The 19,166-nt window shown below is 49.0% G+C and overlaps 1 protein-coding gene across 2 annotated transcripts in view; it reads left to right on the forward strand.

Annotated features, from left to right (window-relative positions):
* The window catches only part of GPSM2 (G protein signaling modulator 2), a 146,264-nt gene that overhangs the window by 23,557 nt on the left and 103,541 nt on the right, over positions 1 to 19,166 (forward strand). Inside the window, exons 3-6 of one of the 2 annotated variants that reach the window (XM_075322045.1) lie at positions 2,663 to 2,935; positions 12,643 to 12,864; positions 14,294 to 14,429; positions 14,794 to 14,936. In XM_075322045.1, the coding sequence (XP_075178160.1) occupies positions 2,874 to 2,935; positions 12,643 to 12,864; positions 14,294 to 14,429; positions 14,794 to 14,936 (563 nt within the window). In that variant the 5' untranslated portion in view covers positions 2,663 to 2,873. The remainder of the gene's footprint in view (positions 1 to 2,662; positions 2,936 to 12,642; positions 12,865 to 14,293; positions 14,430 to 14,793; positions 14,937 to 19,166) is intronic. The other variant, XM_075322046.1, reaches the window with a different exon arrangement.

Consider the following 19,166-nt stretch of genomic DNA (forward strand, 5'->3'; position numbering starts at 1 on the left):
TGCATTATGGGGTGAAAAAACACTGAAATAATTGACATGCTGCAGTTTTACATCTGCAAGGGAAAAGAAGTAACGTGCACAAAACTTCAGGATTGTCATTGATTTCATTGGCATATGGATTTGCATGTAGCTCTGTGACAAAGCTGCACTATAAATGCGTAAAAAAAAAAACGCACTGTGTTCACATAGCCTTATTGTTCTCAAGTCCTCGAACAGTTCTCTTCTCCTCTTTGTTCTCCATCCTTAGTGCGGCACATACAGACCCACAATGCAAAGATTGAGTCAACTTCTCCCCTTTTTATCTGGTTTCAGGTGTGATTTTCATATTGCCCACACCTGACACTTGCCACAGGTGAGTTTGAACGAGCATCAAATGCTTGAAACAATGTTGTTTATCTATCAATTTTGTCTGTCCCATTTTTGGAGTGACATTATTTGCCCTTTTTTTGTGTTTTAAAATACAAGAAATATATATATATATATATATACCGTGTTTCCCCGAAAGTAAGGCCCTGTCTTACATTAATTTTACCCCCAAAAGTCCCACCCTGCCTTACTTTCGGGGGAGGCCTTACATTGGAAAAAAAATGACAATCCTCCCCCCTGCAGCCTCCCCATTGTTTGAGATCCGGCATCCACCCCTTCCTCCCCCCTGCAGCCTCCCCATTGTTTGAGATCCGGCATCCACCCCATCCTCCCCCCTGCAGCCTCCCCATACAGTGGTTCTGCCCCCCACTCTGCCACCACACACACTGACACATACGGTACCGGTACAGCCCCACACGGCACCCACACACATATCGTACCGGTACCGTACACACACACACACACACACACACACACTGACACATACAGCCCCATACGGCACCCATACCCATACACATACCTTACACACACACACACACACACACACACACACACACACACACACACACACACAGTTTCGGAACTTACCGAAATCGGAGCGAGCCTGCAGGCGGTGACGTCGCGGCTGATTTCGGCCAATCAGCTGCAGGCGGTGACGTCGCGGCTGATTTCGGCCAATCAGCTGCGAGCCGGCTGACTGGCCAATCGCAGCTCGAGCTGAGGGCCAATCAGCTGCGAGCCGGCTGACTGGCCAATCGCAGCTCGAGCTGAGGGCCAATCAGCTGCGAGCCGGCTGACTGGCCAATCGCAGCTCGAGCTGATGGCCAGCAGGGAGCCTTGCGGGGGCCATTCACCGGAGGCGGACCACGGGTGGCACGAGACTGGAGAAGGCCTGGATGGAGCGAGGGAACAGCGGCAGCGGTAAGTTCCTGTACTTTCCCCAGGGACCCCCACCCATAGGCGGCCTTACATTCCCCGGCCCCCCCGCTACCCTGCCTTACAATCGGGGGGTGCCCTACATTGGCGGACCCCCCCGAAACCCCCACCCTGCCTTACTTTCGGGGGGGTCCTACTTTCGGGGAAACACGGTATATATATATATATATATATATATATATATATATATATATATATATATATATATATATATATATATATATATATATATATATATATATATATATATATATATATATGTATATATATATATATCTATCTATATCTATCAAAATGTGTAATTACAATAATTTTCTGGGAGAGTTACCTAATTGTCTGAAGCAACTTCAAGGCTGACAACACTTTCGGTCATGACTGTAGGTAATACAAGACAAAGTATTGACGCAAGGTATGGAGAAAGCGTTATTTATAACCACAAGGCATGATCCGGTCCGCGCAGTACAATGCTTTGATCTGCCCTGCTCAGGCCAGATTAAAGTTCGCCTGCGCAGGACCTCAATGCCGGCTAGTGTGGATAACGTAGGACGCGTTATGCACCCAGGCTTCAGAAGAAGGAGGACAAAGATGGCCAAAAGAGGAGGCACCATTACTGGAGAACAGACACCCATCCGACCAGTCTGCACCGCCCCGCCCCTTAGGTGAGTATTATAAAGTGATTTTTACCTTCTACACAGCGGCCTGGGCTCTTATATACAGCATGTTAGAATGCTGTATATAAGAGACCACTGGTGGTGGCTACAGCTTATTGTCACCACATCTAGTGACAGGTTCCCTTTAATAAGGGGCTATCCCTGTAGTGGTCATCCATTTTAGTATAATGATGGTTATGTAATCTGATTTCTGTAATATATAATAATAAATCTAATTCCTGCCCGCTTTCTGTGTGTAACTATATTTCACACCAATCATTTCTTGTGGGGAATCTCCAGTTGATCAGCTTTTCTCACCTGCACAGACAATATGCCGGTCTGTGGTTCCTGCTCACTTCGGATGCCAGTAATCGGCTTGCATGATGCTGGTCTGTGGCTTGAATACGTTCTGACATCATTGCTAATGATATAATCCACAGCTAAGGTGATTCCAAAGAGCTTTGATGCAATCTGATACCTCTCTAAAACTTGGCCAGCATGCTACCTGCACCACAAGCGATTGCCTTCTGCTTCCCCGAGTCTTGCTTGCCTCAGTTACCATAGCTGCAGTGTGACTCCTGTCTCTAAGTCATTGACTCCTCCGTCAGCATGGATCATTTTGCTTTTTCAACCCTGTAAGTGCTGCTTTGGTCTGCTGATGGAAATACAAAAGTGACACCTGAAGCAAAGCATCTTGTCTTCTTCTACAGAATGAGGGTCGAACGGATCCGAACAAGATCCAGGAAGGAGGATATTCCCGGGAAGTAGTTCTACCATAAGCAAAAGATTCGGAGCCACTAAAGCGGACTTTCCTCTATTCTTTGGATACCTTCCTCCTGTCATAGATACATATTTCTGATGAGCAGACATTTTAGAGAACTTTTTGGTTACTTTTTAATGTAATTGTGAGAATGCGTCTCGATGGCGGGGACTGATGTTTTAATAAGCATGCGCGAGGACCCTAGATTTCATGTGCGCTACAGGTAAGACCATTGCTGTTCTTTTTATTGTCGTAGTGACCTAGATGCTACCTAAATGTATGGAGGGTTAGGATAACCAGGTCAAGTATATAGTATGAAGGATAGGGAGAATAATCAGGTCAAATACATAGTATGGAGGATAACCAGGTCACGTATATAGTATGAAGGGTAGGGAGAATAATCAGGTCAAATACATAGTATGGAGGATAACCAGGTCAAGTGTATATATAAAGGGTAGGGAGAATAACCAGATCAACTATATAGTATGGTAGGTGGGGAGAATAACCAGGTCAAGTATATAGTATGGAGAGTAGGGAGAATAACCAGGTCAAGTATATAGTATGGAGAGTAGGGAGAATAACCAGGTCAACTATATAGTATGGGGAGTAGGGAGAATAACCAGGTCAAGTATATAGTATGGAGAGTAGGGAGAATAACCAGGTCAACTATATAGTATGGGGAGTAGGGAGAATAACAAGGTCTAGTACATGGTATGGAGGATAACCAGGTCAAGTACATAGTATGGAGGATAGGGAGAATAACAAGGTCAAGTACATAGTATGGAGAGTAGGAGGAATAACCAAGTGAAGTACATAGTATGGGGAGTAGGGAGAATGACCATGTCAAGTATATAGTATGGAGGGTAGGGAGAATAACCAGGTCAAGTACATAGTATGGAGGATAACCAGGTGAAGTATATAGTATGAAGGGTAGGGAGAAAACCAGTTCAAGTATTCAGTATGTTTGGTGGGGAGAATAACCAGGTCAAGTACATAGTATGGAGGGGCAGGGTAGGGAGAATAACCATGTCAAGAACATAGATGATTCCTACATCCACTGTGACGTATACTAGAAGGTAATGACCTGTGGAATTTGTGCATTTTGGGGCAGGTGTAAGAAAAATGTTTCACATTTCTGGATTCCAACCCTCCCCCCCTTCCCCCAATCCCTCCAAGAATGGTCAATTACAGAAATACTTTAGATTACTAGGGCAGAAGGTATTGGCTATGTCTCACAAGTAGAGCTGCGTCAGTCATTATGTGAAATATTCTGCATATGCATAATTAATATCATTTGCATATGTCCTTTCTCAGACAGAAAAATACTTTCTTCGGCGCTCCATTGGGAGACCCAGACGATTGGGTGTATAGCTACTGCCTCCGGAGGCCACACAAAGCATTACACTAAAAAGTGTAAGGCCCCTCCCCTTCTGGCTATACACCCCCAGTGGGATCACTGGCTCACCAGTTTTCTGCTTTGTGCGAAGGAGGTCAGACATCCACGCATAGCTCCACTGTTTAGTCAGCAGTAGCTGCTGACTATATCGGATGGAAGAAAAGAGGGCCCATATAGGGCCCCCAGCATGCTCCCTTCTCACCCCGCTGGTGGTTTGTAAGGTTGAGGTACCTATTGCTGGTACGGCGGCTGGAGCCCACATGCTGTTTTCCTTCCACATCCCCCTGAGGGGCTCTGAGGAAGTGGGATCTTACCGGCCCCAAAGCCCTGAGGCCGGGCTCCATCCACAGACCCATTGAACCTGCTGGATACGGAGCTGGGTACCGTTCAGGGACATGGCCCTGCACCATTCAGGTACTCTATGTCCCCGTACACACAGGCACAGCACACTCCAGACTTGCTGGGTGTGCTAGTGCGCCGGGGACAGTAAAGGGTTACAGTCACTGCAGCCTAGCTGAGTGACTTTATGTATGGGGAACTACCGCGCCGGACGCTCCGGGAGCGGCGGCGCGGCTGGGACTTGTAGTGCGCCGGGGACTTAGCGCCGACCGCGCTTTTACGGCGGCGGCGCTTATAAATCCAGTCCCCGGCTTTTGCGGCCTAGCTCCGCTTCGTTCCCGCCCCCACCCTGTCAATCAGGGTAGGGGAGAGACGCTGTACAATCAGCAGCGCCGAGGGCTGGAGCCTTATTTACATGCTCCAGCCCTCTCACTGGACACTGTGGGACGCCGGTTTCCCGCTCTGACTTGGGGGCACGCCCACGGCCCGCCCCTACCCACACGAGCTGGAGAAGACGCCGGCAGCCATTCCTGCAGTCCGAGCTGAGAGATCGGACTCTGGGCAACCAGGCACAGGACTGGGGCGACCACACACCCGCTTATAGGCGGGCGGTAAGCGGCACCTGAAGTGCTGACCCCTCTAAATACCGCAGTTGTCCATTTCTATTTTATGCTTACACTGCATAGGTCGCTATTTCTGGCTATATGCGCTCTTAGATGGCGACACATCAGCAGCAGGAAAGCAGGGGTGCTAAGGCACAGGCTTTCCATGCTGCTTGTATTGCATGTACTGAAGTGTGCATGTGTAGTTATGCTTGTATGCTATACACTGCACTGTACGGTCGCTAGTCTGGGCTATTTTCGCCTAGAATGACTAGACTACAGCAGCAGAAAAGCAAGGGTGCTAAGGCACAGGCTTTCCATGCTGCTTGTATTGCATGTACTGAAGTGTGCATGTGTATTTATGCTTGTATGCTATACACTGCACTGTACGGTTGCTAGTCTGGGCTATTTTCGCCTAGAATGACTAGACTACAGCAGCAGAAAAGCAAGGGTGCTGAGGCACAGGTTTTTTTCTATGCTGCTTGTATTGCAGGGGTTGCAGTGTTCATTTGTACTTTATGCTTGTATGCTATACATTGCACTGTACGGTCGCCATTCTTGGCTCTATATCCTAGATGGCTAGCCAGCAGCAGCATATATGCAACACAGGCTTTCGATGCTGTTTTTACTGCATGTGATACTGTTCCACGGCACTGAACCCCATTGTGTGCAATGCTCCCCTGTAGCACTTGGTCACCCGGGGTCTCTATTAGACGTGGCCAAAGGAACCACCTGTCAACCCTGTCCAAGGACAGGGATGGAGTTGCAATGGGATAGAGACTTGCAGTCCGGACAGGCCATGGGCAATCTGGATCATTGCTCCCTGGCCACCCTCATTTGGAATAAAATCGGTGCTCCGGGGGGGTCCCAGGAGGCTCTCTGTATGATGAGGCAGACGTAGCTCATCAGGACTTTGATCCTGACACCGCTCTCAATCCGGATACACCGGATGGTGACGCCATAAGGAATGATCCTATAGCGTCCATCAATGGAATGTTGGATCTTTCTCCCTCAGCTCCCCCAGCGGAGGAGTCAGCTTCACAGCAGGAGAAGTCCCATTTCAGTAGCTCAAACGTATATTGAGTTTTTTTCTGGCCACGCTGACTTCAGAGAAGCAGTCCAGGAACACCACGCTTACCAGATAAGCGTTTTCTCCAAACGTATTAAGGATACACGTTATCCTTTTCCCCCTGACGTGGTCAAGCGCGGGACCCAGGGTCCAAAGCTGGATTCTCCAATCTCCAGGCTTGCGGCTAGAGCATAGTTGCAGTGGAGATGGGACTTCACTTGAAGATGCTAGACAGATGGACTCTGGTTGAAATCTGTCTATGAGGCTATCGGCGTGTCGGTTGCTCCGGCATTTACAGCCGTATGGGCACCCTAAGCTTTTCAGCTGTTCTTGCACAGCTGGTCTTGAGCATATGTCCATTTGTGCCGCAGGGGCGTCCGTAACCTCGCAATGTCTGCATTGCGACTTACCCTATTAATGCTGTCCTGGAAGGACAGTCGAGGTTTCGGTCCTTCCCAAGCTCGGGCAGGTCCCAATTGTCCTCGTCCAAAAGAGCTGAAAAGCCTCAGAGGGGCTCAGCTTCCGGGGGCTCAATCACGCCCAAGGAAGGCAACCGGAGGAACCGCTACCAAGGCGGTCTCCTCATGACTCTCAGCTCTCTCATCTCTCCGCATCCGCGGTTGATGGCAGACTCGCTCGCCTTTGGCGACATTTAGCTGCCACAGGTCACAGACCGGTGGGTGAGGGACATTGTGCCCACGTGCACAGGACAGAGTTCTGTTCTCGTCCTCCGACTCGATTCTTCAGAACGTCCCCACCTCCCCACCGAGCCGATGCTCTTCTGCAGGCAGAAGGAGTGGTAATCCCTGTTCCTCTTCAGGAACAAGACACGGTTTTCCTCCAATCTGGTTGTGGTGCCAAAAAAGGACGGCTCTTTCCGTTCCGTTCTGGACCCAAAACTGCTCAACAAGCACGTGGAGGCCAGGCGGTTCCGGATGAACCCCTCCGCTCTGTCATTGCCTCAATGTCTCAAGGAAATTTCCTAGCATCAATAGACATCAAAGATGCTTATCTCCACGTGCCGATTGCTACAGAGCACCAACGTTTTCTACGTTTTGTGATAGGAGACGAACATCTCCAGTGCGTAGCTCTGCCATTTGGTCTGGCGACAGCCCCACGGGTGTTCACCAAGGTCATGGCGGCAGTGGTAGCAGTCTTGCACTCACAGGGACACTCTGTGATCCCTTACTTGGATGATCTACTTGTCAAGGCACCCTCTCGAGGCATGCCAACTCAGCCTGAATGTTGCGCTGGAGACTCTCCAGACGTTCGGGTGGAGACCCAATCACTAACGTATCTTGGCATGGAGTTTCATACCCTCTCAGCGCTAGTGAAGCTTCCGCTGGACAAGCAGCGGTCACTACAGACCGGGGTGCAGACTCTCCGTCACGGTCAGTCGCACTCCTTAAGACGCCTCATGCACTTCCTCGGGAAGATGGTGGCGGCAATGGAGGCGGTTCCGTTTGCGCAGTTTCATCTGCGTCCTCTTTATTGGGACATTCTCCGCCAATGGGACGGGAAGTCAACATCCCTGAACAGGAAAGTATCCCTTTCACAGACGGCCAAGGACTCTCTGCAATGGTGGCTTCTTCCCACCTCATTATCACAGGGAAGATCCTTCCTACCACCGTCTTGGGCGGTAGTCACGACAGACGCGAGTCCGTCAGGGTGGGGAGCAGTGTTTCTCCACCACAGGGCTCAGGGTACGTGGACTCAGCAGGAGTCCACCCTTCAGATCAATGTTCTGGAAATCAGAGCAGTATATCTTGCCCTACTAGCCTTCCAACAGTGGCTGGAAGGGAAGCAGATCCGAATTCAATCGGACAACTCCACAGCGGTGGCATACATCAATCGCCAAGGGGGACACGCAGTCGGCAAGCCTTCCAGGAAGTCCGGCGGATTATGATGTGGGTGGAAGCCACGGCCTCCACCGTATCCGCAGTTCACATCCCCGGCGTAGAAAACTGGGAAGCAGACTTCCTCAGCCGCCAGGGCATGGACGCAGGAGAATGGTCCCTTCACCCGGACGTGTTTCAGGAAATCTGTAGCCGCTGGGGAAGGCCGGACGTCGACCTAATGGCGTCCAGGCACAACAACATGGTCCCAACCTTCATAGCACGGTCCCGCGATCACAGAGCTCTGGCGGCAGACGCCTTAGTGCAAGAATGGTCGCAGTTCCGGCTCCCTTATGCTTTTCCACCTCTGGCACTCTTGCCCAGAGTGCTACGCAAGATCAGATCCGACTGCAGCCGCGTCATACTCGTCGCCCCAGACTGGCCAAGGAGGGCGTGGTATCCGGATCTGTGGCATCTCACGGTCGGCCAACCGTGGGCACTACCAGACCGACCAGACTTGCTGTCCCAAGGGCCGTTTTTCCATCGGAATTCTGCGGCCCTGAACCTGACTGTGTGGCCATTGAGTCCTGGATCCTAGGGTCTTCAGGATTATCCCAAGGGGTCGTTGCCACCATGAGACAGGCTAGGAAGCCCACGTCCGCTAAGATCTACCACAGAACGTGGAGGATATTCTTATCCTGGTGCTCTGCTCAGGGAGTGTCTCCCTGGCCATTTGCATTGCCTACCTTTCTTTCTTTCCTGCAATCTGGGTTAGAAAAAGGTTTGTCGCTCGGCTCCCTTAAAGGGCAAGTCTCGGCGCTATCCGTCTTTTTTCAGAAGCGTCTAGCACGACTTCCTAAGGTGCGCACGTTCCTGCAGGGGGTTTGTCATATTGCACCCCCGTACAAGCGGCCGTTAGATCCATGGGATCTGAACAGGGTACTAGTTGCCCTCCAGAAGCCGCCCTTCGAGCCTCTGAGGGAGGTTTCACTTTCTAGACTATCACAGAAAGTGGCTTTTCTGGTAGCGATCACATCTCTTCGGAGAGTGTCTGAGCTAGCAGCGCTGTCTTCCAATGCTCCCTTCCTGGTCTTCCACCAGGACAAGGTAGTGCTGCGCCCCATTCAGGAGTTTCTCCCGAAGGTGGTATCCTCTTTTCATCTTAATCAGGATATCTCTTTGCCTTCGTTTTGTCCTCATGCAGTTCATCGGTATGAGAAGGATTTACATTTGTTAGATCTGGTGAGAGCACTCAGAATCTACATTTCCCGCACGGCGCCCCTGCGCCGTTCGGATGCACTTTTTGTCCTTGTCGCTGGTAAGCGCAAAGGGTCGCAGGCTTCTAAGGCCACCCTGGCTCGATGGATCAAAGAACCAATTCTTGAAGCCTACCGTTCTGCTGGGCTTCCGGTTCCATCAGGGCTGAAGGCCCATTCTACCAGAGCCGTGGGTGCGTCCTGGGCATTACGACACCAGGCTACGGCTCAACAGGTGTGCCAGGCAGCTACCTGGTCGAGTCTGCACACTTTCACCAAACATTATCGGGTGCATACCTATGCTTCGGCGGACGCCAGCCTAGGTAGAAGAGTCCTGCAGGCGGCAGTTGCCTCCCCATAGGGGAGGGCTGTCTTCGCAGCTCTAACATGAGGTATTTCTTTACCCACCCAGGGACAGCTTTTGGACGTCCCAATCGTCTGGGTCTCCCAATGGAGCGCCGAAGAAGAAGGGAATTTTGTTACTTACCGTAAATTCCTTTTCTTCTAGCTCCTATTGGGAGACCCAGCACCCGCCCTGTTGTCCTTCGGGATTTTTGGGTTTTTTCGGGTACACATGTTGTTCATGTTGAACGGTTTTTCAGTTCTCCGATGTTACTCGGAGTGAATTTGTTTAACCAAGTTATTGGCTTTCCTCCTTCTTGCTTTTGCACTAAAACTGGTGAGCCAGTGATCCCACTGGGGGTGTATAGCCAGAAGGGGAGGGGCCTTACACTTTTTAGTGTAATGCTTTGTGTGGCCTCCGGAGGCAGTAGCTATACACCCAATCGTCTGGGTCTCCCAATAGGAGCTAGAAGAAAAGGAATTTACGGTAAGTAACAAAATTCCCTTCTTTGATCTATGATGTGGTTTTAAGAATTGTTTTTTTTATGATAAAATAATTGAAATGGGTTAGTATTTATCTCGGGGACTCCATCTACCTTTCTGGTATTTTTTATGAAATGTACCGAAACCTTGTTTGACCCAATAAAAGTCAGGGCGGTTCCCCAAGAGAAGTTCTCCAGTCTGAAAATACCATAGATCCAGCATCGCTATTCTGGCACCTTCCATGTTAGGAGGGTGAACCAAGTTTTATAGTAAATGATGCCTGGCGGGCTGCCGCACTGCAAGGCTCCTCTTACCCCTATCTAGAAATGTCTCTTCTCATAGGATTATAGATATAATAAAATAGTATTTCACCGTGCGTTTGTTAATAAACCAGTGTAAACAGACGCCTCTGTGATGTTGCTGCATTAAATATCAAATTTGGAATAATTATGAAAAGCTGGTAATGAATGATGTGATATGATCACTTTCGTGTTAGTTGCTGCCTGTGTGATCCCCATCATATGTGTATCATAGCCTAATATTGGGGAATTATACTTTAGGAAATGTCCTTGTATAGCAGCCTAGGTAGCTGATGACAGGGCCTCCTACATAATTCAGTGTCACACAGTATAAAACACTTGTGCTGGTTTGGATTTGATGAGGGTCTAGGCCTCAATACACTCAGATTAAACTGGAGCTGAGGGCTGCTTAAGGCACAAAGACTAAGGCTTGTCTGTGGTCCCGGACCTTGCTCAAATCAGAAAGACCACCTTGACGGCTGGCTTTCCCAGCCTAATATAAAGGCTTCATATATAGCTATTAAGCAGGTCACAAAGATGGTGAGACCCTGTGATCGGGCCGGATCTTCTGATGCGAGAATGTCTCACTGCTTTATTCTAGGAGTCCGTGAAAACCTGACCTCAGAGCTGTAACTTGTAAATGTATAATTCTTTTCTGCTTTCCAATCCTTACCCACATTAGTGTTAAAACTGCTGTCCTCTTTGTGTATGGATGGGACATTAACTGTTCTGGTTTAGGTTATAACTGCTAAGACTTGTTTTTTAAAGGGAATCTGTTATTAGGTTTTTGATACCTCATCTGAGAGCAGCATAATGTAGGCAAAGAGATCCTGAATCCAACGATGTATCGCTTAGATTACTGGCTGCAGCCATTCTGACACAATCTAACTTTTAGGGTTAGTCATGTAGTAGAGTCCACAGGACTGCCCCAGTTCACCCAAGGCTCTTTATAGAGATTGACACCTCACTGTTCATGTAACGAGGAGGGGGCATGTTGGACTGCCCTGCATATGAGTTTTTAGTCCTGTAGTAATAGGGGTTCTGCTGCTTAAACAAACATGGCAAATAAACAAAAGTTCGGACTGTGACAAAACTGGCATGCCTGAACGCTCTGTGTTAACCCTTGCAGCATGCTGACTTCAGTTTACATAGCAAAAATTTGCTGACAGATTCCCTTTTAACACTCCGTGGTAAGTGATGACCAGTTCACCCAGTGCATAAGACCTGTCTAAGTCAATTGTGATGTGTAAAAACCTTGTGGCATCTCCTAAAACCCACTGATTACATCACAATGCATTGTGCAGATTCGGGTGCAGCATCTTCACCTTTCCAGCTGCCCGCAGAGCGAGTCACCCATTGGAAATAATGGAAATGAATATTATTGATGCTAATTGACAGTGTCACTTAACATGTGGTGGTCAGAGCAGCCGGCCTAGGAGGGGATTAGCTGAGATTACCCATGTAGTGTTTTTAATCTTAACCCAGTTCCCAATGGCACAGGATATATTGAAGACCATTCCAGTGTTTGCCTGGTATACGGGCAGCAACATCTGCCGGATGGCTTCATATTCCTTCTGTTCCCTGTCCTGATGAAGACGTGCATCTGTAAGGGGCATGGATAATGTATTAGGATCCCTGGGTCCCCGTGGCATTTACGCTTCCAAAGAGACGTCCAGCTCTCCGCGCTGACCATGTCAATCATGACTTTCTGTTTAGGATGCAGAAAATCTCCAAGGTATTAATGTTTTGCTTTTTTCTCCTCCTGTGTTACTTAAACTTTCTATCCGGTGCGTCCACATTTGATGTCATCCCCCTCCGATGTAGAAAGTTTCTCCTCCTTCTGCAGTCAGATCTTGCTTCCTGTAGTCATGAACCATGGATGTCTCCACTTCTAGGCTTCTATGGTCGGAGATCTTCATGGAGCTGTCGATTTCTTGTTTTTCTGTAGTCCTGTGCGTGGTGAAGGTTGCCCCAGACGTGGTCTTCCAAACATCGGTTCACTAGCAGCCATTGATATTAGTTGTGCACATATTGTGTACGAGGCCTCTCCCTATCCTCTGTTCTACTTTTGAGAAGGTTGATTGCTGCTATTTATTAATTCATACGCTGAGACCTTTGTAAGGGAAGATCCCTGCTGTTTCACAGCTGAGACTTCATAAATCATTCAGATCCTTACACAAATCCAGGAGTCTCCTGGCTTTAACCCATTTGTTGCTGGTGTTACTGAGCCTAATGGTTTGTATGGTTCTATGCTTGCTTAATATGCTGGTCTTCCCCTGGTCTCATAAAAACCATTATTCTGTTCTAAGAATGGAGGCGTCCTGTCTGGAGCTGGCCCTGGAAGGAGAGCGGTTGTGTAAAGCGGGGGACTGTCGGGCTGGGGTGTCCTTCTTCGAGGCAGCCGTGCAGGTGGGCACCGAAGATCTGAAAATTCTCAGTGCCATTTATAGTCAGCTGGGCAATGCCTATTTTTACCTGCATGAATACAACAAGGCATTGGAATACCACCACCATGACCTAACCCTAGCAAGGTAAGATGATGGGTAGCACTATGGGACTGTTTACTTTGGATTGGGTCTTGACCAGTATTATCACTTTTTAGGCATGTTTCAAAAAAAAAAAAAAAGTTTTTTAATCTGATTTTTCTATGAATATATGGCAGGAACTGAAATGAGGCTAGCATTGTGTATACTTTTCCCATTGGCTTTAAAGGGAACCTATCAATAGGATTTTCGTATATCGGCTAAAGCTTTTCCCGGCACTATCAGGCTGATTCTCTACATACCTGTAGTGGGCAGCTCTGATGTATAGGTTTTGAAATGCAAAAAAGTAAAGTTTATAAAATGAGCTGCTTGTTGAGTGACAGTTGCAATGGATCAGATAATATATTCATAGTTATCCCCTCCCCCTGTTAGAATTAGCATAAGTATTATACAAACTATTCACTTTGTTGCAGGACCTGTGGCGAGGTCCTACCCATGTGACCAGAAGGGGCGGGGCCTCAGCCAACAAAGCTGGATACTAGGTTACATGGGTATGACCTCGCCACAGGTCCTGCAACAAAGTGAAACATTTGTATAATACTTATGATAATTCTAACAGGGGAGGGGATAACTATGAATATATTATCTGATCCTCAGCTGCTTCAGTCAACAAGCTGCTCATTTTATAAACTTTACTTTTTTGGATTTCAACTCCTAAAACATCCGAGCTGACCACTACAGGTATGTATAGAATCTGCCTGATAGGGCCAGTATAGCACTGACTTTAGCTTATATACGAAAATCCTGGTGATTGGTTTCCTTTTAAGAGTGTCTATCACTTGCTAAAAAAATGAGTTAAATCCCTGAGCTCCCCTAATTCTGCCGCTCTTTTCTGTTATTTGCCACGTCACTCCATTACAGAGATATTCATTTGCTTCTTTTGAAGCGCAGTATGTGAAATCTCTGCTTAGTAGTTGAACTGGACATGTCTTGCGAGTCTTGCCTGGGTCTGTGCGCTTTCACCCCTCCTTCCCAGACACTGCCAATCACAATTGAGCAATCTCTGAGACTGATCGACTGCTAGATCCGTTCCTGATCTGTGATTGGTGGCACCTGGAAGGGAGGGGGGAATGTGCACACCCCAGGAGAAAACTGAAGAAACACCCAGCAGAGATTTCACACAGTGCGCATCAGAAGAAAGAAATGTGCAAAACTGAAAAGAGCTGCAGAATCAGGAGGTCAGGGATTCTTACAAGATGTTTCACTCAATCTTTTGAGCAAGTGACAGGTCCTGTTTTAAGGACCTCTTTGATACATCAGTGGAGTGGTCTCAGCTGCAACTACATGGATTTCTGCAAGCCTCATTCAGATCAATGGGACATTTAATCCTTTATGTGAAAATAGCCAAGTGGAGTAGGGCAAGGCTGATTTATTATACTTTTATTGAGTTCTGTTGCTTTTTTCTTTTGTAATACAGAACAATTGGGGACCGCCTTGGAGAGGCGAAAGCTAGTGGAAATCTTGGGAATACGCTAAAAGTTTTGGGCAATTATGACGAAGCAATTTTATGCTGTGAGCGGCATTTGGAGATCTCTCGGGAGTTATATGATAAGGTAAGACAAAGGGGTGCGAGAAATCGCCCAAATACGCTGGATTTTGTGCTTGTCTATTCCAGGAGCTAGTTTATCTGCTACCGGAGTGTTCAGTGTTGGTTTCAGATCAGATTACACACTGTCTGCAGGATTGCACTGTACTAACCTGCAATACTATATACCTCCAGAACTATAACATGCACATACAGTGTGAAATATGTGACAGTTATTCCCTGTTCTCCAAGTATATTCTATTATTACATTATTCTGTGTAGGAGAACTATAGGCCTATTATTAGTATGTACATCCTCCTATAGGACATGGAGAAAACAAAAATACACAATTACTTCACAAAAAACTGAATTTTGTCTTTTTCTTCATACAGGTTGGGGAGGCCAGAGCGCTCTATAACCTAGGGAATGTCTACCACTCCAAGGGGAAGAGCCTGGCGTGCACCGGGACCAGGGACCCCGGAGAGTTTCCAGAGGAGGTGAAGGTTGCTTTACAGAAGGCCGTAGATTATTACGAGTAAGTTTCATCGCCCCACAGATTAGTGATAGATTAACCCCTTCAGCCCACGGGCACTTTCCGTTTTTGTTTTTTCTCCCCTTCTTCCGAGAGGCGTAACTTTTTTATTTTTCCATCAATCTTGCCATATGAGGGCTTGTTTTTTGCGGGACGAGTTGTACTTTTAAATGAAACCATAAGTTTTACCATATAGTGTACTAGAAAACGGCAAAAAAATTCCAAGTGCGGAAAAATTGCAAAAAAAGTGTGATCGTACAATAGTTTTAGGGATATTTTATTCACTGTGTTCACTATATGGTAAAACTGAGGTATCTATGTGATGCCTCAGGTCAGTGCGAGTTTGTAGACACCAAACATGTATAGGTTTACTTGTATCTAAGGGGTTAAAAAAAATTCACAAGCTTGTCCAAAAAAAGTGGCGCACGTTTTGCGTCATTTTCCAAAACCCGTAGCGTTCTCATTTTTCGGGATCTGAGGCTCAGTGATGGCTTATTTTTTGCGTCTCGACCTGACGTTTTTAATGCAACATTTTGATCGCCTGTTATTGCATTTTGCGCAAAATTTGCGTCGACCAAAAAAACGTAATTTCTTTGTCGCTCCATTGGGAGACCCAGACAATTGGGTGTATAGCTTCTGCCTCCGGAGGCCACACAAAGTATTACACTTTAAAAAGTGTAACCCCTCCCCTCTGCCTATACACCCTCCCGTGCCTCACGGGCTCCTCAGTTTTTTGCTTTGTGTTGAAGGAGGCACACATTCACTCGAGCTCCCATTTTAGTCAGCAGCAGCTGCTGATTATATCAGATGGAAGAAAAGCGGGCCCCCACAGGGCTCCCGGCATGCTCCCTTCTCACCCCACTAAGTCGGCGGTGCTGTTAAGGTTGAGGTACCCATTGCGGGTACAAAGGCTGGAGCCACATGCCGTTTTCCTTCCCCATCCCTTAGAGGCTCTGGGAGAAGTGGGATCCTAACCGGTCATCCATCCACTGGGACCGGGCTCCCTCCGCAGCCCCTGTGGGAATCTGACGGACAGGAGACTTGGTATCATCAGGGACAGGGCCCTGCATCTAAAGGTACTCTGTGTCCCCTTGGGGACGGTGCATGGAGCGCTTGGTCTCAGACGCTGCAGCGGCTGCTGTATTTCTATGAGACTGGGACTACCGCGCCGACCGCGCCTGTTTGCCGGCCGCGGTATTAAATTTAGTCCCCGGCTTCATGCGGCCTAGTGCCATTACTCCCGCCCCCGGGCCCGCCAGTCAGGGGTAAGGGCGGGACGGTCGGCCTGACGTCGACAGTGAGGGCTGGAGCACACTTTAGGTGTCCTCCTCCCCCCTCACTAATCACTGTGGGGCACCAGATTCCCGCACTTTATTAGTCGCCGCCCACGGCTCCCTCCTCCCCTGAGAACGCCGGCAGCCATGTTTTAAACACATTCTGCCGGTGGAGGACTTCTGGCTGCAGCTCTGGGAGACCCAAGGCAGGGAATCTGGTGGACACACACCGCTTTGGGCGGTCGGTAAGCCACACCGGTCACCCGGTGCTGGTCCCCCTAGGGTGCCGAAGTATATGTGTGTGTATATGTATATGTATATGTATATATATATATATATATATATATATATATAATATATATATATATATACATATACACACACATATATATATATATATTTGTATACATTTTCTCTGTTCGGCCGCATTGTTTTGCTTTTGGCTATATACCCTCAGTGATCACTCTCCTAGGAGACAACAGCATGTCGTTCACAAGGAGCAAGGGTGCCAAGACACAGGGTTATTTTGCAACCTGTACCTCTTGTGCGGCTATGCTACCTGCAGGTTCCACCTACCCTCACTGTGAGCAATGCTCGGGCCCTGTGGCACTCGCTCAGCCGGAGCCTCGGGCACTGGTGGGACCCTCGGCCCAGGTAGAACCGCCGGCTTCCCCTGTCCAGGTGGCAGGGACAGAGTTTGCAGTTTTAGCTGAGAAACTCTCTGAGTCACTTTCACAATCCATGGCTCAGTCTATGGACAAATGGTCTGCTAAGATACTAGAAGCCTTGCAGTCCAGACCGGCCCTTACACAGGCCCCGGGCACTGCGGGATCATCGCCCCCAGGCCCCTCTCGGTCTGCGCCGCAGCGTGCTCCCGGGGTGGCCCCTAGGTATCACGTGGAGGACTCCGGCACGGACCGCAGTCCCAGACCGGCTAAGCGGGCTCGCTGGGAATCTTCCCCGACTTCATCACGCTGTTCGGGGTCTCAGCTTGAGGACTCTCTGGAGGATGAAGCGGAGGTCGCAGCCCAGGGCTCTGACCCTGACGTTGCTCTCAATCTTGATACACCTGAAGGGGACGCCATAGTAAATGACCTTATAGCGTCCATCAACCAGGTGCTAGAACTTTCTACCCCAAATCCACCTGTAGAGGAGTCGGCTTCGCAGCAGGAGAAACACCAGTTTAGGTTTCCCAAACGTACACGGAGTGCTTTTTTCGATCACTCTAACTTCAGAGATGCTGTCCAAAAGCAGAGCTTTTCCGGACAAGCGCTTTACTAAGCGCCTTAATGACACACGTTACCCCTTCCCCTCTGACGTAGTTAAGGGTTGGGCTCAATGTCCCAAGGTGGATCCTCCAGTCTCTAGACTGGCGGCTAGATCCGTAGTATCAGTGGCTGACGGTTCATCGCTCAAGGATGCCACTGACAGGCAGATAGAGCTCCTAATGAAATCCATCTATGAAGCCACAGGCGCGTCTTTTGCCCCGGCCTTTGCAGCCGTGTGGGCACTCCAAGCTATCTCAGCTTGTCTGTCTGAGATTAATGCGGTCACACGTACCTCTGCTCCGCAAGTAGCGTCTTTGACTTCTCAGGCGTCGGTATTTTCATCCTACGCCATGAATGCCGTCCTGGACTCTGCTAGCCGTACAGCGGTAGCATCCGCCAATTCGGTGGCAGTCCGCAGGGCCATGTGGCTACGCGAATGGAAGGCAGATTCTGCTTCCAAGAAGTTCTTAACCGGTTTGCCATTTTCTGGCGACCGTTTGTTTGGCGAGCGATTGGATGAAATTATTAAGCAATCCAAGGGAAAGGACTCGTCCTTACCCCAGTCCAAACCAAACAGACCTCAGCAACGGAAAATTCAAGCGAGGTTTCGGTCCTTTCGGCCCTCAGCCAGATCCCAATCCTCCTCGTCCAACAGGCCACAGAAGAGCCAGAGGAACTCTTCTGCATGGCGGTCTAAGTCACGTCCTCCAAAGACCGCCGGAGGCACCGTCTCCAAGGCGGCCTCCTCATGACTTTCGGCCTCCCCAAACCGCATCCTCGGTCGGTGGCAGGCTCTCCCGCTTTGGCGACGCCTGGTGGCCACATGTCCAAGACCGATGGGTGAGAGACATTCTGTCTCACGGTTACAGGATAGAGTTCAGCTCTCGTCCTCCGACTCGTTTCTTCAGAACATCCCCGCCCCCCGAGCGAACCGATGCGCTTCTTCAGGCGCTGAACACTCTGACGACAGAAGGAGTTGTGATCCCCGTTCCCCTTCAGGAACGTGGTCGCGGTTTTTACTCCAACTTGTTCGTGGTGCCAAAAAAGGACGGATCATTCCGTCCCGTTTTGGACCTCAAACTGTTCAACAGACATGTGAGAACCAGACGGTTTCGCATGGAATCTCGCCGCTCTGTCATCGCTTCGATGTCCCAAGGAGACTTCCTAGCGTCAATCGACTTCAGGGATGCTTATCTCCATGTGCCGATCGCACCAGAGCATCAACGCTTCCTGCGTTTCGCCATCGGGGACGAGCACCTTCAGTTTGTGGCACTGCCTTTCGGCCTGGCGACAGCCCCACGGGTCTTCACCAAGGTCATGGCATCCGTTGTGGCAGTCCTACACTCTCAGGGCCACTCGGTGATCCCTTACTTAGACGATCTCCTAGTCAAGGCACCCTCCCGGGTGGCATGTCAACACAGCCTGACCGTTGCTCTGGAGACTCTCCAGAGGTTCGGGTGGATTATCAATTTCCCAAAGTCAAAATTGACTCCAACCCAATCACTGACTTACCTCGGGATGGAGTTTCATACTCTCTCAGCGATAGTCAAGCTACCGCTGGACAAACAGCGTTCGCTGCAGACAGGGGTGCGCTCTCTTCTTCGGGTCCAGTCACACCCTTTGAGACGCCTTATGCACTTCCTGGGGAAGATGGTGGCAGCAATGGAGGCAGTCCCCTTTGCGCAGTTTCA

The sequence above is a fragment of the Anomaloglossus baeobatrachus genome, chromosome 8, assembly GCF_048569485.1.
Source record: "Anomaloglossus baeobatrachus isolate aAnoBae1 chromosome 8, aAnoBae1.hap1, whole genome shotgun sequence".
In the NCBI taxonomy this organism is placed as follows: domain Eukaryota; kingdom Metazoa; phylum Chordata; class Amphibia; order Anura; family Aromobatidae; genus Anomaloglossus; species Anomaloglossus baeobatrachus.